The 21,264-nt window shown below is 40.3% G+C and overlaps 1 protein-coding gene across 2 annotated transcripts in view; it reads right to left on the bottom strand.

Moving 5' to 3' along the window:
• LOC122564827 (protein crumbs homolog 1-like) overlaps positions 1–21,264 on the bottom strand; it is a 176,087-nt gene that overhangs the window by 33,631 nt on the left and 121,192 nt on the right. For both annotated transcript variants that reach the window (XM_043720129.1, XM_043720130.1), the window contains one exon: positions 7,115–8,050. In XM_043720129.1, the coding sequence (XP_043576064.1) occupies positions 7,115–8,050 (936 nt within the window). The remainder of the gene's footprint in view (positions 1–7,114; positions 8,051–21,264) is intronic.

Genomic DNA, 21,264 nt, shown 5'->3' with positions numbered 1-21,264 from the left:
GAAAAGCAAGATAATAGACAATAGACAATAGGTGTAGGAGTAGGCCATTCTGCCCTTTGAGCCTGCACCACCATTCAATATGATCATGGCTGATCATCCTTAATCAATATCCTGTTCCTGCCTTATCTCCATAACCCTTGATTCCATTATCCTTGAGAGCTCTATCCAACTCTTTCTTAAATGAATCCAGAGACTGGGCCTCCACTGCCCTCTGGGGCAGAACATTCCACACAGCCACCACTCTCTGGGTGAAGAAGTTTCTCCTCATCTCTGTCCTAAATGGTCTACCCCGTATTTTTAAGCTGTGTCCTCTGTTTCGGCACTCACCCCGCCGCGGAAACATGTTGCCTGCCGCCAGAGTGTCCAATCCTTTGATCATCTTATATGTCTCAACCAGATCCCCTCTCAGTCTTCTAAACTCAATGGTATACAAGCCCAGTCGCTCCAGTCTTTCAGCGTAAGGTAGTCTTGCCATTCCAGGAATTGCCTCGTGAACCTACACTGCACTCCCTCAATAGCCAGAATGTCTTTCCTCAAATTTGGAGATCAGAGCTACACACAATACTCCAGGTGTGGTCTCACCAGGGCCCTGTACAGCTGCAGAAGAACCTCTTTGCTTCTATACTCAATCCCTCTTGTTATGAAGGCCAGCATGCTATTAGCCTTCTTCACTACCTGCTGTTCCTGCGTGCTTACCTTCATTGACCGGTGTACAAGAACACCCAGATCTCTTTGTACTGCCCATTTACCTAAATTGATTCCATTTAGGTAGTAATCTGCCTTCCTGTTCTTGCCACCAAAGTGGATAACCATACATTTATCCACATTAAACTGCATCTACCATGCATCTGACCACTCACCTAATCTGTCCAGATCACCCTGTAATCTCCTAACATCCTCCTCACATTTCACCCTGCCACCCAGCTTAGTATCATCAGCAAATTTGCTAATGTTATTACTAATACCATCTTCTATATCATTAATATATATTGCAAAAAGCTGTGGTCCCAGCACTGATCCCTGCGGTAACCCACTGGTCACTTCCTGCCATTCCGAAATGGAGCCGTTTATCACTACTCTTTGTTTCCTGTCAGCCAACCAACTTTCAATCCAAGTTAGTACTTTGCCCCCAATACTATGCACCCTAATTTTGCTCACTAACTTCCTTTGTGGGACTTTATCAAAAGCTTTCTGAAAGTCCAGGTATACTACATCTACTGGATCTCCCTCATCCATCTTCAGAGTTACATCCTCAAAAAATTCAAGAAGATTAGTCAAGCATGATTTCCCCTTCATAAATCCATGCTGACTCTGACCTATCCTGTTACTACTATCCAGATGTGTCGTAATTTCATCCTTTATAATATACTCCAGCATCTTTCCCACCATTGAGGTCAGACTAACTGGTCTATAATTTCCTGCTTTCTCTCTCCCACCTTCCTTAAAAAGTGGTTCAACATTAGCCACCCTCCAATCCACAGGAACTGATCCCGAATCTATCGAACTCTGGAAAATAATCACCAACGCATCCATGATTTCTCGAGCCACCTCCTTCAGTACCCTGGGATGTAGACCATCAGGCCCCGGGGACTTACCAACCTTCAGACCTAACAGTCTCTCCAACACCATTTCCTGGCAAATATAAATTCACTTCAGTTCAGGTCCTTCAGCCACTGTTACCTCAAGAAGATTGCTTGTGTCTTCCCCAGTGAACACAGATCTGAAGTACCAATTCAATTCTTCTGCTATTTCTTTGTTCCCCGTAATATATTCCCCTGTTTCTGTCTTCAAGGGCCCAATTTTGGATGTGGAATAAATGCCTATATCAGCAGGGGAATGAGATAGAACAGGCCACAATTAAAGAAAAACTTAATGGCTTGCTAGGGGAATTAGGTGATCCACACCTAGTCTTTTGAAAAAAGGATATTTATATCAGTGGGCATTTCATTAATTTTTAGTTTGATGCAAAAGTGTGTTTCACTACCTTTTAAGATAGAGAACAATGGTTGAAAATGCACTGTCTGCAGCTGATATCAGTGTAACTGTATAATGCCAGGAGATATGCCACTTTAAATTTGAGATACACAATAAAACATTCTCTGAAGTAAGGGTTGAGAGTATGAGAGAGTTAAATATGGGTGTCAGATAGTAGAAAACTTGCATTACTTCATAGCAAGAATTCTCACTCTATAGATGTATGTCTTAAACTAAATTATCTTTAATGAATATGTGTCTTAAACTAAATCATCTTCAAATGGCAGAAGGAATTAAACTAGTTAAAGTTGAGCAAAATGGGTCCAGTACCAGTTGAAGGAAAAGCTCAAGGAACAACCAGTCAAAAGACAACTAGTAAAAGATATCAATAGGGTCCCCTGGACTCATAGAAAAACCCAAATGGAAGACATTATCGATGAAGATTTAGTTACATTTGCTGAAAAAAATTGTTTCATGCTTGAAGCAAGATAGAAACTTATGATTTTGCTGGATTGGCAGAAATGTTTTCCCTTCTGTCAATATTAATAAGTGGTCCAGGCTGTATGATCAGCGAGCAGACATTAACAATCTCATAACCAATAATCACTGTACCTGACTAGAGCTCACTGATGCATCTTCAACTCAGGTAAGTCACAACTTGACAAATAAATAGTAATTACAGATTAAAGTCTGGTAATAGATACTGAAATAACTCAGAAGAAGAAAGTTCGAAGGGAGAATGGTGTTTCCTTATACTCTCAGGGAGAATCTTCATGAACAAAGACAGAAAACATGCCAAACAAGAAATAATCATCAAGGAGAAGAACTGAGGAACTGAACATAGTGATCTCACCAATTTTACAGTTGGTAAGTCCAAATAAAAGCATCCAAAGTGATCAACAAGTTAAGATTTGTTAACATCTTTCAACACAGATTGAGTGGTAGATTGTGAATAACAATCTGCAGACAGAGATTGATGCATACAACTTGATTGGAAGCCATCACTGAGAAGCTATGACAAATGTTCAGATATCCAGATATGCAAGAAATAAATTGCCTGTTTCAACTGTGAAGGGAATCCAAGAGATTAAAAGTTTAAAGGGACTTTCAGCCTTCAGAAGGAGCAAAATGAAAGTCACCAATTGTATGCTCAGAGACCTACCTCTGACTGTAAAGTCAGAGACTTGGAGGGAGATGGGGTATTAGCAAATGTAATTACATGTGTAAATGTATAATATCAATATTGATAAAAAATAACTTGGGGGAGATGTTATATAGTAGTGTATAGTTCTGAAAGGCTTAGAAGTGAGTAGTGCCTTAAGCGCCACCCACTATGAAAATAGCATGTAGATTTAGTAGGAGAACAATTTAGGATCTTGAAGAAATAAGCCCTAGGATCCAAGTCTTCTTCTTAGTCTCCATAACAATGTCTATCATATTACTCTAACCTGTAACTTGCTGCTGCTACCCTGCAACAAACTAGCCCCACCAGATGGTTTTGGCAGCAAATGTACCACATAGTGAGCAGTACTGCAGACAGCTTCATACAAATGTGTGGTCAGGATTTCTCATACAATAGCATCAGTGATACTCAATGCAGAATGTTTCTGTTGAAGTGAAGTTTTATAAAGACATTGTGCACGTGGGTGAAATAGCAAATCATTGCATTCCTAATTACTTTCCAAGAAGCCTACAAATAGCAATGCCAGAAATTAATGTAATTACAGTTGGGTGTAATGAGGGCTGATATCTATAGTGGTTGGCATGGGTTCAACAGCGAATACAGTCTACACTACATTGTAGTGAGTGCGTTGCTGTTATTAAGATTTACCCACTATGAGTACTGGATGGTAAAACCATCCTAGATTGAAGAAATTAAACATTAACCCTACACCTCTCCCAGAGAATTTGGAATGCAGTTTTAAAACCTGTAAAGCCACAAATAAATCCAAGGAAGTTAAAAAAAAATCAGAGGATAGATACTGGAGGTTTCAACAGCAAGTCTAACAATTAAGCTGCATTTGAAATGTTTGAGGATTCATTATATCAGACAGTGCTCACAACTTGCACCATTTTTTTTGGAAGAAATGTTTGAGTTCAGGAGTAAGATCACGAATTGGACTGTTCACATTCAAAATAGGTGTTGGAGGTTCCTTTGCAGAACACTTAGTTAAAGTGTAGAATTATAACAATACTTACTGATTTCTCTACAGTGTACCTGCCCCACCTCCTTCCCCAATTCATTGCTCACTCACTTGGGCAGATTGCAGACAGGTACCACCATTGCTATTCACCCTGGAGTCTTGGTAGTTTCAAACTCTTTCATTGTGGTGTGTCCAAAATGAGTAAATGCAGTTTTATTTGGCAATTTATTTTTTCATTGCTGAGTTATTACAGCACTTTAGAAAACTTTTCTATCGGGGGAAGAATGTGAATAAGTTATTGGATTATCCAAAATAGCTGACTTACTTGACATGTTCTAATTGTTGATGGCAATTATCCAGTCTCATAAATAAGATGCCAATCTGTATATAGTGTTTATTGTGGAGAAGAACATGGAAGATACAGGATGTAGGGAAATAGATGGTGACATCTTGAAAAATGTCCATATTACAGAGGAGGAAATGCTGAACGTCTTGAAACACGTAAAGGTGGATAAATCCCCAGGATCTGATCAGGTGTACCCTAGAACTCTATGGGAAGCTAGTGAAGTGATTGCTGGACCCTTGCTGAGATATTTGTATTGTCGATAGACACAGATGAGGTGCCAGAAGACTGGAGGTTGGCTAACGTGGTATCACTATTTAAGAAAGGTGGTAAAGAAAGCCAGGGAACTGTAGACCGGTGAGTCTGATGTCGGTGGTGGGCATGTTGTTGGAGGGAATCCTGAGGGACAGGATTTACACGTATTTCAAAAGGCAATGATTGATTAGGGATAGTCAACATGGCTTTGTGCATTGGAAATTATGTCTCACTAACTTGATTGAGTTTTTTAAAGAAGTAACAAAGAGGGTTGATGAGGGCAGAGCAGTGGACGTAATCTATATGGACTTCAGTAAAGCATTCGACAAGGTTCCCCATGGGAGACTGGTTAGTAAGGTTAGATCACATTTGGATACAGAACTGGCTTGATGGTAGAAGACAGAGTGTGGTGGTGGAGGGTTGTTTTTCAGACTGGAGGCCTGTGACCAATGGTCTGTCACAAGGATTGGTGCTGGGTCCACTACTTTTTGTCATTTATATAAATGACTTGGATGTGAGCATAAGAAGTACAGTTAGTAAGTTTGCAGATGACACCAAAATTGGAGGTGTAGTGGACAGCGAAGAAGGTTACCTCAGATTACAATGGGATCTTGATCAGATGGGCCAATGGGCTGAGGAGTGGCAGATGGAGTTTAATTTAGATAAATGTGAGGTGCCGCATTTTGGGAAAGCAAATCTTAGCAGGACTTACACGCTTCATCATAAGGTCAAAGAGACTTTGGAGTGCAGGTTACAGCTCATTGAAAGTAGAGTCGCAGGTAGACAGGATAGTGAAGAAGGCATTTGGTATGCTTTCCTTTATTGGTCAGAGTATTAAGTATAGGCGTTGGGAGATTATGTTGCAGCTGCACAGGACATTGGTTAGGCCACTTTTGGAATGTTGTCTGCAATTCTGGTCGTCTTCCTATCGGTAGGATACTGTGAACTTGAAAAGGTTCGGAAAAGATTTACAAGGATGTTGCCAGGGTTGGAGGATTTGAGCTACAGGGAGAGGCTGAATAGGCTGGAGCTGTTTTCTCAGGAGCATCGGAGGCTGAGGGAAGAAAATCATGAGGGGTATGGATAGGATAAATAGACAAAGTCTTTTCCCTGGAACGGGGGAGTCTAGAACTACAGGGCATAGGTTTAGGGTGAGAGGGACCTAAGGGGTAACTTTCTCATGCAGAGGATGGTGCAAGTATGGAATGAACTGCCAGAGGAAGTGGTAGAGGCTCGTACAATTGCAACATTTAAAAGGCATCTAGATGTATATGAATAGGAAGGGTTTAGAAGGATATGGGCCATGCACTGGCAAATGGCACTAGACTAGGTTGGGATATCTGGTTGGCATGGACAAATTGGATCGAATGGTTTGTTTATGTGCTGTACATCTCTATAACTCTATGACTCTATATTGCAATACCAGCATCTTTTGGGTTTGCTGATAAATGTTAATTTGTGAAGAATCCACTCTAAATATTTTTTATTACAATATCTTGATGATTAGTAAAGGGGTCATATTCCTAACATTAATGACACAGATCTTAGTCAATGTTGTCTTTTAGAAGTTGACTTTAAAAGTGGACAATGTGCTACTTTCAATTCTAAATTTTATGTGTTGCACCTGACTAAAGGCATCATTGGATATGTAGGGTTAGATATGTCCTTAACAAGAGATATGGAAGCTAGTCTGGCATAATTTTAGTCTCTTTAATGAAATTTTGAATTAGATTAGATTACATTACATTACAGTGTGGAAACAGGCCCTTCGGCCCAACAAGTCCACACCGACCCGCCGAAGCGCAACCCACCCATACCCCTGCATTTACCCCTTACCTAACACTACGGGAAATTTAGCATGGCCAATTCACCTGACCTGCACATCTTTGGACAAATTAGTTCAAATGAAATGATTATTTTATGTGTATCAATAATTCTCCTCCTCGTGCTGGGTTACTGAGTAGGGATTTAAACACCTATACAGTGGGTTGGAAATGGAAATCAAAATTATGTTACTAAAGTGGTGACACTTTATTTTTTTTTAGAAAGGAGCTAGCTTGTTAAACTTCCTTTATAAATAAAGTAATAAATATGATACCGCACCAAAAGCTTTTTGTTTTTAGTCATGTCCCTGACATTTTTTCTTATTCCTCAACACTTGTGAATCATCTATCAATTCCAGCTGTGAATATAAAGATTGGGATTATTCTTAGTGGCATAAATATTAATTATTTGAACATTTCTTTTTGAGTTTTTCAGAAGAAAGGGTTAAGACAGACTCATGATCATGACAGCAAATTGACTATCTGATCCTCTAGGTCATAAATGTAACTCTAATCTGAATTGATTCATAATATCTCTCTAATAAACACAGTAAAATAAACTCTAATATGCTTACCCTGAATGCATGTGGGGCCTGCAAATGGCCGTGAACAATCGCATTTATAATCTGTCCACAAATCGACACACTTCCCATTACTGTTACATGGATTCTGTCGGCACCAGTTTATCTTCTTGCAGCCAAGTGTGAATCTCGATGTCATATTTTTTGAAATTGTTTGTGGTAATATAGCCCTGTTATCAATTTCCAAATCCTGCAAGCAACCAATAAAATAATCCTGAATTGAAAAGTACGTTCCTGGTAAGCCACCAACGTGTGTTGTCTGAAATGCATGCAGTGAGGGAAGGGTAACTGCATCAATGGGCTTTGAGGTTGAACAAGTGTAATTTGGGCAACTCGGATGTGTCAAGTTTACTCGGAAACTTTCCCCCATTTGAACTTTTAACTGATGCCATTCACCATCATTAACTTGATGAATGAATGAAATGCTAATTATCTGACCCTTTATCACTGCTATGGACATCAGCTGACCACTATAAAGTTGAACATGTATGTATTCATTAAGTATATCTCCTCGGTAGAGTAATAACATATTTGGTATAGTTGTCCTAAAGCGCAGACGGATACTAAATGGCTCATCCCGAGCTGTTGTTCTGTTCTGATTAGTAAATGGCATTTGTACAGTCACATAGCCACTGAATAAGGAGAAAGTTGTTGATTTTGAACAAGAAGCGTCATAATAGCCAGGAGGGCATTTGCAATTGTAACTGTGAGTGCCATCCAACAAGTTTGGTATACATGTTGCTCCATTATCACATTGATGTTCAAGGCAGCCATCCAGTTGAATTGAGCAGTTCTTTCCTCCCCAGGTGACACCATCTTCATCCATTGCAGGGCAATGGCAACTATAATCTGCAATACCATCTTCACAATCGCCTCCATTTTCACAAGGATTGCTTTCACATTCATTGATATCGATTTGACACATCATGCCTGAGGGAGAAAACAAAATCTTATGACAGCTTACTTGTAGATTCAAAGCAATGACATGCAGTCCAGTTTATGTTCTGAATGTGCTATTTTAATTTTAAACATCTGTAATGGAATAGTAAAAAGCCTACTCAAGGCAAACTAATTAAAACTGAACACTTCAGTAATAATCAAGTTGTAAACATATGTAATGATTGTGCAAACATTTTCATCACTAATACTGTTCGTTCCTAGGCCATTCAGTCCCTCAAGCCTACTCCATTCAATAGGATCATGGCTGATCCAATATTCCTCAGGTCCACTTTCCTGCCCTTTCCTCTTAACCCTTGAATCCCCAACTGATCAAGAATCTATCTATCTATCTCAGCCTTAAATAAACACAAGGACTCTAGCCTCACAGCTCTCTGTGACTGGGAGTTCAAAGATTCACAACCTTCTGAGATTACCTCTCATCCTTCCGAATTCCAATGAGTAGAATCCCAAACTGTTTACTCATGAGACAGTCCCTCTGTACCAGGGATCACCTTAGTGAACTTTCTCTGAACTTAGCATCATAGAGATGTACAGCATGGAAACAGACCCTTCAGTCCAACCTGTCCATGCCGACCAGATATCCCAACCCAATCTAGTCCCACCAGCCAGCACCCGGCCCATATCCCTCCAAACCCTTCCTATTCATATACCCATCCAAATGCCTCTTAAATGTTGCAATTGTACCAGCCTCCACCACATTCTCTGGCAGCTCATTCCATACATGTACCACTCTCTGCGTGAAAAAGTTCCCCTTAGGTCTTCTCCCAATCAAATATTTTTTTCTCTTAAAGGAGGGAGCCATAACTACTCAACTTATACAAGATACTCAAGTATCTCCAAGTTATTTTGTGTTGCAGCTTTTCTCCATTAAATGATGCTTTGTTGTTTTGTTCTTCCTTCCAAAATGTACAATGTTCAGCTGTATTATTTGATTTTCTGTTCACACACTAATAAACATTGCTATTAAAGCTTTGTAAATCTCAGGCTATGAGGTGTTGTCATTATAATCATAAGCTCCAAAAAAGTCTTCTGTTTGTCTTTTTATCTCTAGTTCCTGTTCCTTTCTCTTCCCTCACCTATTTTTAATTTTCTATGGAATATTATTTGAAATATGTTACCTGATTAATTCCCTCCACAACCTGGCTCTGCTTTTCCACTTTGTACTTTGAAACCGAGTATAAAGAAGATTCACTTTGTCTGAAAACTGCTGCCAGAAATCAATTTTTCGAGATAATTGAGGCTCGATAATCTAACTGGTGACATCATATAATTTTAACACAAGATTTCACTATTCAATGTGAGAAAATTATCATATAGTGAGCATTTTATCCATTTCTTAGGTAGAGAGATGATATACTGTTAAGCAGCAGGATTTAACATAGAGCATTTAGAAATTTGAATGATACAATGCACTGGAACCATCTAGTCCACACACAAACAGAGACACACTCTCACTGTCTCTCTCTCTCCCTCACACACACTCTCACTCACTCTCTCTCTCTCACACACACACACACCAATGCCCCTGAAACAATAATTTGAGAGTGTATTTATATGTGGAAAGATTGAAGAAGCTGGTGGCAGTTTTTCTCAGAGAATAGAAAATTGACAGGTTAATTGATGTATGTGTCCAAATCATGAGGGGACTGAACATAAATGATAAAGACCTGTATCCATTGGTTGCTCAAGGTTCAGAGGACACTAATTTAAGTTGCAATACAAAAAAACCTGAAAAGACAAACTTTGTTAAAATGTCGTGTTGTCTCAGTAGTTACACCTTACACCTCCTAGCACCACCTATTTAATACCTTTCCTTCTGGTTTCTTCTTAAACCAACAAAAACAATGTTAGAGACAAAAAAAACTGCAGATGCTGGAATCCAAGGTAAGCAAGCAGGAGGCTGGAAGAGCACAGCAAGGCCAGGCAGCATCAGGAAGTGGAGAAGTCAACGTTTTGGGTGTAACCCTTCTTCAGGACTCAAAGAGACAATGTGACAATGACTATGACAACGACTATAGGATATTCTACTCTATATAACTGACTGGCTGATTTTGATACTGTTGGCTAAAATCTCTCCTGGGCATTTAGCTTTGTAGCACCGTGTTCTTTCTTAGTTTCAATCATGTTCATCCCAACAAGAACACTATCTCGCTTACTGATTACTGAAAGATCACTGATGATGAATATCAGAGTAGATCTTCAGTCCTTCCTGAAGATCTATATACTTCATCCTGGAGATATCATCTATAATAGCAGGATCTGCTACAAGTACGTGCTGATAGCACAAAGCGACCCATCTTTGTGGTAACTTGAAACACTAACACTGTTCCTCCCTCCACAGATGCTGCCAGTTCTGCTGAGGTTCTTCAGCATGTTCTGTTTTTATTTCAGATTTGCAGCATCCACAGTATTTTGCTTTTTATTTGGAGTGTCCAAATTGTAAGTGCTCACTGAGTCTGAATTTATGAAGGGAAGACTGAACTCTTCCTTCTTAGCTCCTATGGGTTTCTGCCCTTAACACCGTCAATCTCCCTGGCTGCCCCTGTAGGCGAAACCTGGAGTTGCAATGCAGAAACATGCTGATGATCTCGAATGGAGATTCATGCTGAATTATCCTCACAAACAGCAAGGGTTTCCAATATTATCTGCCTGCATCCCAGCTTTCCCATTGACTCAGGTTCAAATCTATTTTGGAATAGATTTCAGTTTGCATCTGAATTTAGTTTCTAATGACCTCCCTTCTTCAAACCTCTACAAACTGCAAAACATTCAAAATGCTGCAGCTCAAGCTCCGTGCGTTCATTACCCCAACTGGAGAAAGAGACTGACCATCCATGAGAGTTCCAGTGCCTGGGGAAACAATGCCTTCAAGGTAGAAAGCAACTGATCACAAAAGAATGCCCTGGAATTCAAGAAATATGAAAAGTTTCAATCTGCAGCCAACTCCTTTGACTCCTTTAGCTTGTATAAGTCAGTTTTGAGCTCCTTATTTTACACCAACAAAGATGAAAATTATAAAACCTGGATGTTCTCAACCAGGTGCCAGTTAACATCATTAGCACTGCTGCCTCACAGTGCCAGGGATCTGGGTTCGATTCCCAGCTCAGGCCTGTGTGGAGTTTGCACATTCTCCCTGTGTTTGCATGGGTTTCCTCAGGATGCTCTGGTTTCCTCCCATAATCCAAAGATGTGCAGGTTAGATGAATTGGCCATACTAAATTGCCCGTAGTGTTCAGGGAAATGTTGGTTAGAGTCATAGAGGTGTAAAGCATGGAAACAGACCCTTCGGTCCAAATTGTCCATGCCGACCAGATATCCCAACCCAATCTAGTCCCTCCTGCCAGCACCTGGCCAATGTCCCTCCAAACCCTTTCTGTTCATATACCCATCCAGATGCCTTTCAAATGTTGCAATTGTACCAGCCTCCACCACTTCCTCTAGCAGCTCATTCCACACATGCACCACCCTCTGCATGAAAACATTGTCCCTTAGGTCTCTTTTATATCTTTCCCTTCTCACCCTAAACCTATGCCCTATAGTCCTGGACTCCTCCATTTCAGGGAAAAGACCTTGTCTATTTACCCTATCCGTGCCCCTCATGATTTTATAAACCTCTATAAGGTCACCCCTCAGCCTCCAAAGCTCCAGGGAAAACAGCCCTATCCTATTCAACCTCTCCCTATAGCTCAAATCCTCCAACCCTGGCAACATCCTTGTAAATCTTTTCTGAACCCTTTCATGTTTCACAACATCTTTGAGATAGAAAGGAGACCAGAATTGCATGCAATATTCCAAAAGTGGCCTAACCAATGTAGTATATTGCTGCAACATCACCTCCCAACTCCTGTACTCAATATTCTGACCAATGAAGTAGGTGCATTAGTTAAGGGAAATGTAGAATAATAGGGTAGGGGAATGGGTCTGGATGGGTTACTCTTCGGAGGGTTGATGTGTACTTGGTCTAAGTGGCCTGTATCACACTGTACAGATTTGATGATTCTATGGTTTATTACATTACAAATTTTTAAAGTGATTAGCAAGCCCTTAGATTCTTGTATTTTGGTTGCACATACTATCTGTTGTCACTGAGATTTCATGGGGTCATGGCTGTTGACACTATTGTATCTGAAACAGAAGCTTGAGAACTCGAGCCCTGTTAGGCTAACAATTATGCAATATTGTCAGTGATGTGAACATTTTTTTTAATGGCTAAACCATTACAAACTTACCATTTAAAAACATGTTTTCAAAATAATCTGTGCTTTCGGATGAACCTAAAGGAACTTGCCATTGGACGAGAGAAACCAGGAGGCCGTTTAGAGGGGAACGAGGATAACAACATTCAGATCATTCCTTTTACTCAGACAATAATGCGCATCAATAAACACTCAATCCATTTCTTCCCGTGATATTGTTGAGGAATCTACATCAACATTCCTTTCGTTAGGTTGGTTTTGTGCTAGTGATTAGTACCACAGGGGCTGGAATGACAGTGGTGATTTACCATTTCATCAAAAAAACAATAAAAATAACCCTTCAGACAATTCATCAGTGCTCTGTTTAAAGCAAGGTCTTCGTTTCTCTTTTGTGCTGGATCTTACAATTGTTTTGGCAAAGTCCTAGTTATATGAAGAGTTTGAGAGGGTTTGTCACCATATCTTACCAAAATCACCACAGAAATTACAGACCATGTTGTTATGGTGTCCCCCAAATCTGATTTCTGGCCCATCTTACCATGTGATGTTTCCACCATGACTCATCAGATATTCGCGGAAACACCGGCACCCGTTCCATCTTTGACAGAGCACTGGCATTGTGAAGCTGCCCTATTTGGTCATGGACAGAGTTGAAAGATGTTGGACAAGGGGAAGATGGCACTACAGTTCTCCAACCTCTTCCCCTAGTGGATGGGGGTGGTGCAGCGGAGATGCGTGGACGACTGGCAGAGGAAGCCCTGCCACCAGTCACTGCCAACCTGGTCCAAAGCTGCCATGCAGATCAATGTCACCTCCTGTCTGTGAAGGAACAGCCAGCCCTTCCACAAGAAGGTCAATGACCTTCTCCGCTCTGCCAGGGTAAGTGATGCTCTCTTCTCTCTGCCACCTCAGTCTTATTCTATCTGTGCCACCTCCCACACTCATTATTTTCTGCAACTCAATCCCTCATCTTCTTTTCTCCCTCAACCTCACACAAAACAAAACCTTCAGTGCCCTCTGATCTACCCCCTCCATCTCTCAGGACCTTGGCCTCACACATGCATCAGAGCCAAGAGCTGTGCCACCCATTGTAATCTGACTCCTTCCTCCTCTTTCTTCTCATGACAGGAGGAGCTGGGCACAGAAAGCCCCCTACAGGAAGAGGATCCTGGCTCTCACAGGGAAATCCCGAGATTGTACCGTGGAGATGTGGAAACATTCATGTCCTGTCAAATGAGTAAGTGCCGCTCTACACACCATGGCCACTCTCCCATTCACCGTGCTGTTGGTGTCATTCCTTGTACACTGCTTCTAACCCCTCACAGGTAGCGATGCCTCCTCTCTCCAGGTTTTGCAAGCCAAACCTTTGACCTTGGAGTCAAAATGGTGAAAGTGAGGACTGCAGATGCTAGAGATTAGAGTCGAGAGTGTGGTGCTGGAAAAGGATGAAGGGCTTTTGGCCACAACGTCGACTCTCCTGCTCCTCAGATGCTGCCTGACCTGCTGTGCTTTTCCACTGCAGTCTCAGCTGTTAGTGCTGGAGTCGGTGGGGGACCAGTGGAGTGTGCAGAGTGAGTGCTCACCAGTGCAGAGGGAATGCAGGCCTAGGAAGATGGAGGTACAGGGTGGCTTAGAATGAGTGAGAGAAGATGCTGTTGCATCTAACAGTGATAGAGGAAGAGCATGAGCCTTGGAGGGAGGTGAGTGCAACAGCAGAGAGAGAGTGTGTGTCAGGTATCAGAGAGAAGATGGTGGCACCTTCCCTTGCCATGAGGATATGATAATTGACCTTCTTCCTTCAATGTTGGACATTGGTCCAGACTGCTGTGACATCAATGAACTGGGTGGCAACCTCAGAGCAGGCTGCCAGGGTCTGATGGGTGTGATCTCCTCTGCTGGTCATTGGGAAACAGGATAACCTTCCTCAGCACTGGCCCAGCTTCTAGCTTCCCATCCGCAAAGCAGGCCACCAAATTTATCCTTTTCTTCCACATCCAGGCAAATGTCACATACAGTGCAGGGCAGGTCTGGATTGAGAGCACATCTCTGGGTGCACAATGGGCTTTTAAAGATGGTGCAAGCATCAGTTATGACTTTTCTTTCTGGGATATTCCAACAGTAGCAAGTTCTTCTAGATACAGCGAGTGAGAGAATTGGGAGACAGTGAGGTCTGCAGATGCTGGAGATCAGAGTTGAGAGTGTGTTGCTGGAATAGCACAGCAGGTCAGGCAGCATCTGAACAGCAGGAGAATCAACATTTCGAGCTAGAGCCCTTCATCTCAGTGAGAGAATTGGGCTAGCAGCAGGCATGAGGGGCACCAAAGGGGTGGGGTGGGTAGTTCATGTGGCAAGTTTGGAAAGATAGCATGAGAAAACCTGGAGTGAAACCTTCCATAAAGCTCATGACATTACACTTAGCCAAAACAACGTTAAGATCCTGCACACTGTTTTTGTGAATCTCTTTCTGATTCTCTCCTATTCACATTTGCCCCTGGTATTTTGAAACAGCATAGATTTTATGATAATTCCATTTTGTTTTTAATCCCTATATTGAGATTTTCTGCAATCTAAGGCAGGCATTCATGTAATGAAATTTAAAAGTGTGCACTTCAAACATCAACATTGTTACAACTTCCCTGCAATGCCATTTTGTATTTTTTTGAAAAAGAGAGAGCCAACTTTTAACACCATTAAATTCTGTTCTTGCTATCAAATGCTTCTTTCCCCACAGAATCCCCTTCCCAACATTAGAAAGAAAACAAAGAAAAGGGAATCGGTGGACTCTGTATGCTTGGAAAATGAGCCAAATTTGTAAAATGTAAAATAAATTGAGTACAACATTTTATTTTACACTTCTACACACATGAGATACTATTACTACATCATGGTGAAAAGGTGGAATATCAATATAATATTGAAACTTTAAAGTGAATACCAGGTGAGAGTTTGTAAAGACGAACATTACATATACATTTTAATTTTAAAACTGAATCGATACGCCATAGAAAATTTACTGACTCCCTGTTAGTGGAGTTGTAGTTAAAACAAATACAAAGATAATGATTATGCTGTTGGGATTATCTGCTTATTTTTGAAGGTTCTGAGAAATTGCATATTATTTCTCAAAAAAACTAACAGAAACAACATAGAAAATTCATAACTAAATATAAATAGATTGGCTAGATTGGACTTAAATCTAAAGCCACAGCAGGAATTCCTTCATGCGTATATTTCCTGGAATATTACACTTCATTAAACTGGAACAACAGATTAAAATTAAAATTCTACTTCACAGAAAGACAGTTTTAAATGCACAAACAATTATGACACCAATACCTGTAATATGAAAAAGTCCACAAAAGAACACTTGAGAAAGGAAAGATTTCATTGTGGTTTTCCTCTCTGCATTTGTGCAAGTGTCCGACTATAACAAAACACTGAATGTGTATGTGCTATCCTAGTGCCAGTCAGGCAAAAGCGATTAGTAATTAAACCAACCCATATACAGAGGGCTGCACTTTAATATAAGTTTGTCGCGCCAGTAATCTGCCTCCTCTTTATCCCGAACCAGCTGGGTCCTGTCGGGATTGACATGAAGAATGCTTATTTCTTCACTTTCTAGTGTATTATATATTGGTGTAAAGGCCATTCATCATCAATTTGACCTACAGAGTCTTACTATACTAAGGTAATAAGTCAAAGATCCACAAAAGGATATTAAGCTACCACAAGAATATCAGTGCTTGATTCTAACCTCAGATCTACGATGCAAAGGTATAACTGACGTGGTGTAACTGTACACTGGACTTGTATTTTGCTTTTAACTGATGTGTCCTAACTCTGTGTTTAGTTCAGTTAGAAATGCTTATAGACATCAACAGTTGATGTAAATGAGCCCAAACAGAAAATGCCCTTAATTGTACACTCTGTGCTGAAGCTATGCAATTGTTCCAGTTGAATGTTCTGAGCTACATCTACAGACTAAAGATTGTTCTGTAACTTCCTTCGTTGATTTGCTCACAAATCTATTTTTTGATAAAAAAGAGTGATCCATTAAGTAGATCAGGTGGCAACCTAACCTCTTACAGAATGTCAGCTAGGAAAGCTGCAGCACCAGAGTCACTCCCCTGTTTTTAATTGAGCTGACACATCTGGCTCCCTTCCCCCTCACCAATTCCTGCCCTACTGTCCTTCGGATCCTGAAAACACAATCAGTAAAAACAAAGGCAATGCCTGGCTAACTATATCACAGGAGCTGTCTCTTTCAAAGTGTGTATAATGAGCCAAATAGCTTCTTTGTTGTTTTTATATTCATAAGCCCGTAGAGAAGGAGATGACCTGACCATGGAAACCCCTGGTAACATCATGAAAATAATTGTTTTATAATCTGTGGATGCTTTTTGTGTCATGAGGACTGAATATTTTCATTTATGTCATGACATTTGCATTCTAGCCACTTTTCTCAAAGTTTAAGTTCCATTGTTTGTTCAAACAAATGGTATCTTAAAAGTCAGGTCCTATGTCCTTATTTTCTTTACAATGTTCAACATTGTAGACTTATCAATGTCTCAAAGGAGGTGCATAATTCTTGAGAACAGTAACTGAAAAGCCTCCCTAATGTTTTGAAAGTTAATTTTTTAGAAGTAAAGATCATTGGCACCTTATGTATGTATATTCAAAATATCATGTATGTTATATTCCTGCAACACATTCTAAATATTCTCAATTAAATACAATAATTAGCAAGAACGGTAGCAGGCTAGTAATTTATGTTTGGATGCCCTCAATAAATGAAAATTAAGTCTAACTGAGCAAGGGCTGCAGGATCCAGGTTCATAATTATAGCGGCTAAACATTCATTTTCAAACCTCAGATGCAAATAACTAAAGACATTTCTTTCCCTGTAAGTAGAGTCAGATGAGAAACAATTGCAAATGCAAGGACTGTGAAAACACATTTGCAAATAGAGGAACTGTAAAACAGAATTTTAGGGAAATTGAATTCCTAGGAAAAATATTTTTGTGTGACATATCGTTTCTTTGCATTTAATATGCCATAATTTATGCTTAACGATAGGCTGCCAGCAGAGTAGCGTCATTCAGAACGGAAACAGATACTTTGGTCCAACCAGTCCATACCGACTAAACAAGTCCCACCTACCTCTTCCTTGTCCCTATCCTTCCAAACCTTTCCTTTTCATGTACTGATGGAAATGTCTTGTAAACATTGTAATGTACCCACATCCACCACTTCCTCAAGAAGTTTATTCCATACGTGAATCACTCTCTGTAAATAATTTGCCTCGATGTAGTATGACATCAGCAATGCTTTGTAATAATAACCTCTCAGAGGAACTGGTTTTAACACCAAACTTAAGAATGTGCAACTGATCCATAAATTCACAAAAACAAAATAGGTTTTCTCCTGTTCTCCACAATAAAGCTTTGGGGATCATTTTGACTTTGGGAGATGATGTATAATTAGCAATAATTCAACATCAATCATTTTATGGCATCACCCATAGTTAAAATCACTCCATGCATTTTTTGCATCATATAACATCTTTTGACCCATGGTATGAAGGTGCTGGTGTTGGACTGGGGTGGACAAAGTCAGATATCACATGACACTAGGTTATAGTCCAACAGATTTATTTGAATTCACAAGCTTTCGGAGCGCTGCTCCCTCATCAGGTAAAGTTAAGTTTGCCACTTGAAGAAGCAGTGCTCCAAAAGCTTGTGACTTCAAATAAACCTGTTGGTGTATAACTTGATCATTTCGCTTAGTTAAGATATTAAATTTAACCAAGATTTCACATAACGTGAATTTTCAATATGTTTGAAGATTAAGTATTGAAATTATTTAAGTTGTTGGCTCACTATCTTGGGGCTTTTTTCAGCAAAACTGTCCAATATTTATCATTATGCAGTTATAGCCCAATACTCTCTCACAGTACATTGCAAATGATGCTACTCCTACTTGGAATCAATTGTAAGTCATGTCATGCCTGCATGCACTGCATAGTAAGTGTAATTGCTGTATGACTGCTTAAAAATTAAATTTCTTAGTTCAATTGAACCTAATGTTCACTGGACATTACTATACTCAGCACCTTGCCTGTTTTCATTTTCCATAGATAATAAACGTAATACTTTAAAAGGGAACAAAACATCAAAAGCATCATCATCAGAGATAAATCAGGGAAAATCTAATTTATCTTGGTATGATGTACAACTATTCGTTGAGCATATTTTATGCTGATTCAGGTCCTTGTTTTATAATCATTATCAGCTTCTCTAATCCATGGACTCAACTGACTTGTGTCAGGGGTTAACTTAATCATAATCTGTTGCGTCTGAAATTGGTCAGCATGAGGCATTCAGTCAAAACTTTAATGTCTGATCAAGTTCTGAATCACTAGAGATCTGAGGTCTTACTCTTTGATTTGCTGTCTTTTCCAACTGAAATGTTTGTGGAACTTTTTGATGGTTCTGTGATGCTAATTTGATGTAATAAGCTGCAAGCAGAAGTTTGAACAGTCTGGCCATGGCTCGTCTAATTTACACTGCAGAGAAGATTAGCCTCTATTATTTTGCTGTCAGCTTCGCTCCCACGCACATTCATTCAGCCCACTGAATTTATGAGAGGGGTCAGTGTGACTAAACCACCTGCTGCTGTTTATTCAGTTCCCCCAAACTCCATTTTTCTAAAAAGAAATTGTTCTGCAAAACTGAGAATGTGACCTTGTATTTTAGCTTCTCGTATCTTTTCAATAGTAAAACTTGCTTGGCTTCCACGACTGTAAAAGTCGTCATCACTTTCCAAAAAGCAAGTCAAATTTGGGTCAGCGGTCAATACGCAACTACCATTAGAAATTCCATTAGAAATCTCATCAGTGAGCAACTGGGGTATTCAATGAAATACTCCACATTGCAAGACGTATTGTTAAAGGTCTGTGGGAATTAAACATTACAGAGACTGAATTAATTGCCATACAATACTATTGAACCTCTTCCTTTATATGCATCATATTGTTATATGTACAGTACACTGACTGAAAGTTTCTCTAACTATTTACTATTCATCTGAAAAGTATGAGTATTGAAGCATGATTTGTATTTGTGTTTTTTAAAATGAGTCATGACAATGTTGTAAATTGAAGATTGAAGTAGCCATTAAACTATTTTACTTGATGAGATAGGAAATGTTAAATTAGGAAATTACCAGCCTTGAATTTCATGAGCAGACTAATGTCCTGCTCCTGAACAGCTTGACTTTCCATTTCATCTGAGTGAAGTTCCATGAAACTTAGATCAGACTGAGCTTTGAGCAGGCTCAAAGGACCGAATGGCCTACTCTTGCTCCCAGTTTCTATGTTTTTGATCCCATCAATACAAATATTCACAATGTACCTACAGCGGAAATATATCATCTGCACAAAATTGTAAAGCTCTGGGTCCATCAGAACACAACTATTTCCCTGTAATATAAGTTTCAAAGAACAGATTATTGCACACTCTTAAGTAGCATGGGGATTGGTGATAACTGGAAAAATACAGCAAAAATGAAAAGAAATCAGAATTTCAACACTGAGAAAAAGAATTGATTGTCCCTAAAGGTTTAAATGATGAATTCAGAATCTCACTAATGAGTGGTGACTACCCTATTTCCATACATTTGCATCTTATTATTAGTGTAATTCGCCTCATTTGCAGCAGCTCCCAATTCTCTCCTTTCCTTGGAAACTGAGCAACGCCAATTCCCGACATGAGAGTCAGAGTGGGCACTTGACAGTAGCAGCCTGCTGTGTGCTTCTCTGGGTCTTTGATCTACTCTGTCTGAAATGTTCCTCCTGCTCCATGTGACACCATCCTCCTCCACTCTTTATCCAAACCAATCAGTCAGACCAAACCTCCAGCCTCACCAAACGATCATGCCTGCTCTTGGACCAAGTCTCACACCGTTTCAACCAATCAGCACTTCACTTTGGAGTTTAGAGATAGTTAAAAAAAATTTCTGCCAGTCACGTTGTGCACTGGGAAATACACATTCATTTCATGCATCCATGTTGGATATATCTTATGGCTCTTAGCTTCATTTCATAGCACTCACTTAGTTTGCACTTATTTGGCCTCTGTGATTTGCATTTCTCCTTTATGGGTTGGGAGAGGGGGCAGCTCATCACAGTGTCAAACACTGAACTGTCAAAGGGGTGCACATGTTGCAGTTTGCACCATGCTCCGTCCAGAAATTGCAAGGTAAGCACACTGCATGTGCTTCAACTATGTAGCTATAATTGAAAGTCAAAGATGAGTAATCCTTACTAGGGTCAAGGGATCTACTGTCAATGGGGAAGGACCACCACATTCAGTCAATGGGCTTGTCTGAGTCCAGACCTATGGATAGGCTGTTTTTTTCTTCAATGAGCTAAAGGTGAGGACTCAGTATGCTGTTAATGGATGGGAGAGCATTTAGTTACAATACAAGAGCAAGAAAGATGGTTAGATCACCCCAGCGAGTGTGCAGGAAGTACAGAGAGCAGGTAGTATTAGTAAGCGGATGGTGAAGATGGTTAAAAGCCATTGAGTGGACAAGATGTATGCAAAGGTGAGAATTGAAGTCCAGTGGGAAGTTTGTGCAGTGGCACAGTGAGTGTGAGTGCTGGTCCAGTGAGTGTGAGTGACAGCCCAGTGAGTGTGAATGGTGGCCCAGTGAGTGTGAGTGACAGCTCTGTGAGTATGAGTGATGGCCCAGTGAGTGTGAATAATGGCCCAGTGAGTGTGAATAGTGGCTCTGTGAGTGTGTGTGATGGCTCAGTGAGTGTGAATGACAGCTCAGTGAGTGTGAATAATAGCCCTGTGAGTGTGAATGCTGGCCCTCTGAGGGTGAAGCAGCAGAGAAAACATTGGCACCTAGCCTTTTGGAGTACAGAAGATCACTGACCTCCTTACGTCACTCAGGACACTGCACTGACCTGGGCTGTTATCT

The sequence above is a fragment of the Chiloscyllium plagiosum genome, chromosome 30 (assembly GCF_004010195.1).
Source record: "Chiloscyllium plagiosum isolate BGI_BamShark_2017 chromosome 30, ASM401019v2, whole genome shotgun sequence".
In the NCBI taxonomy this organism is placed as follows: Eukaryota; Metazoa; Chordata; class Chondrichthyes; order Orectolobiformes; family Hemiscylliidae; genus Chiloscyllium; species Chiloscyllium plagiosum.
This window is presented reverse-complemented; position numbering and strand designations above follow the sequence as displayed.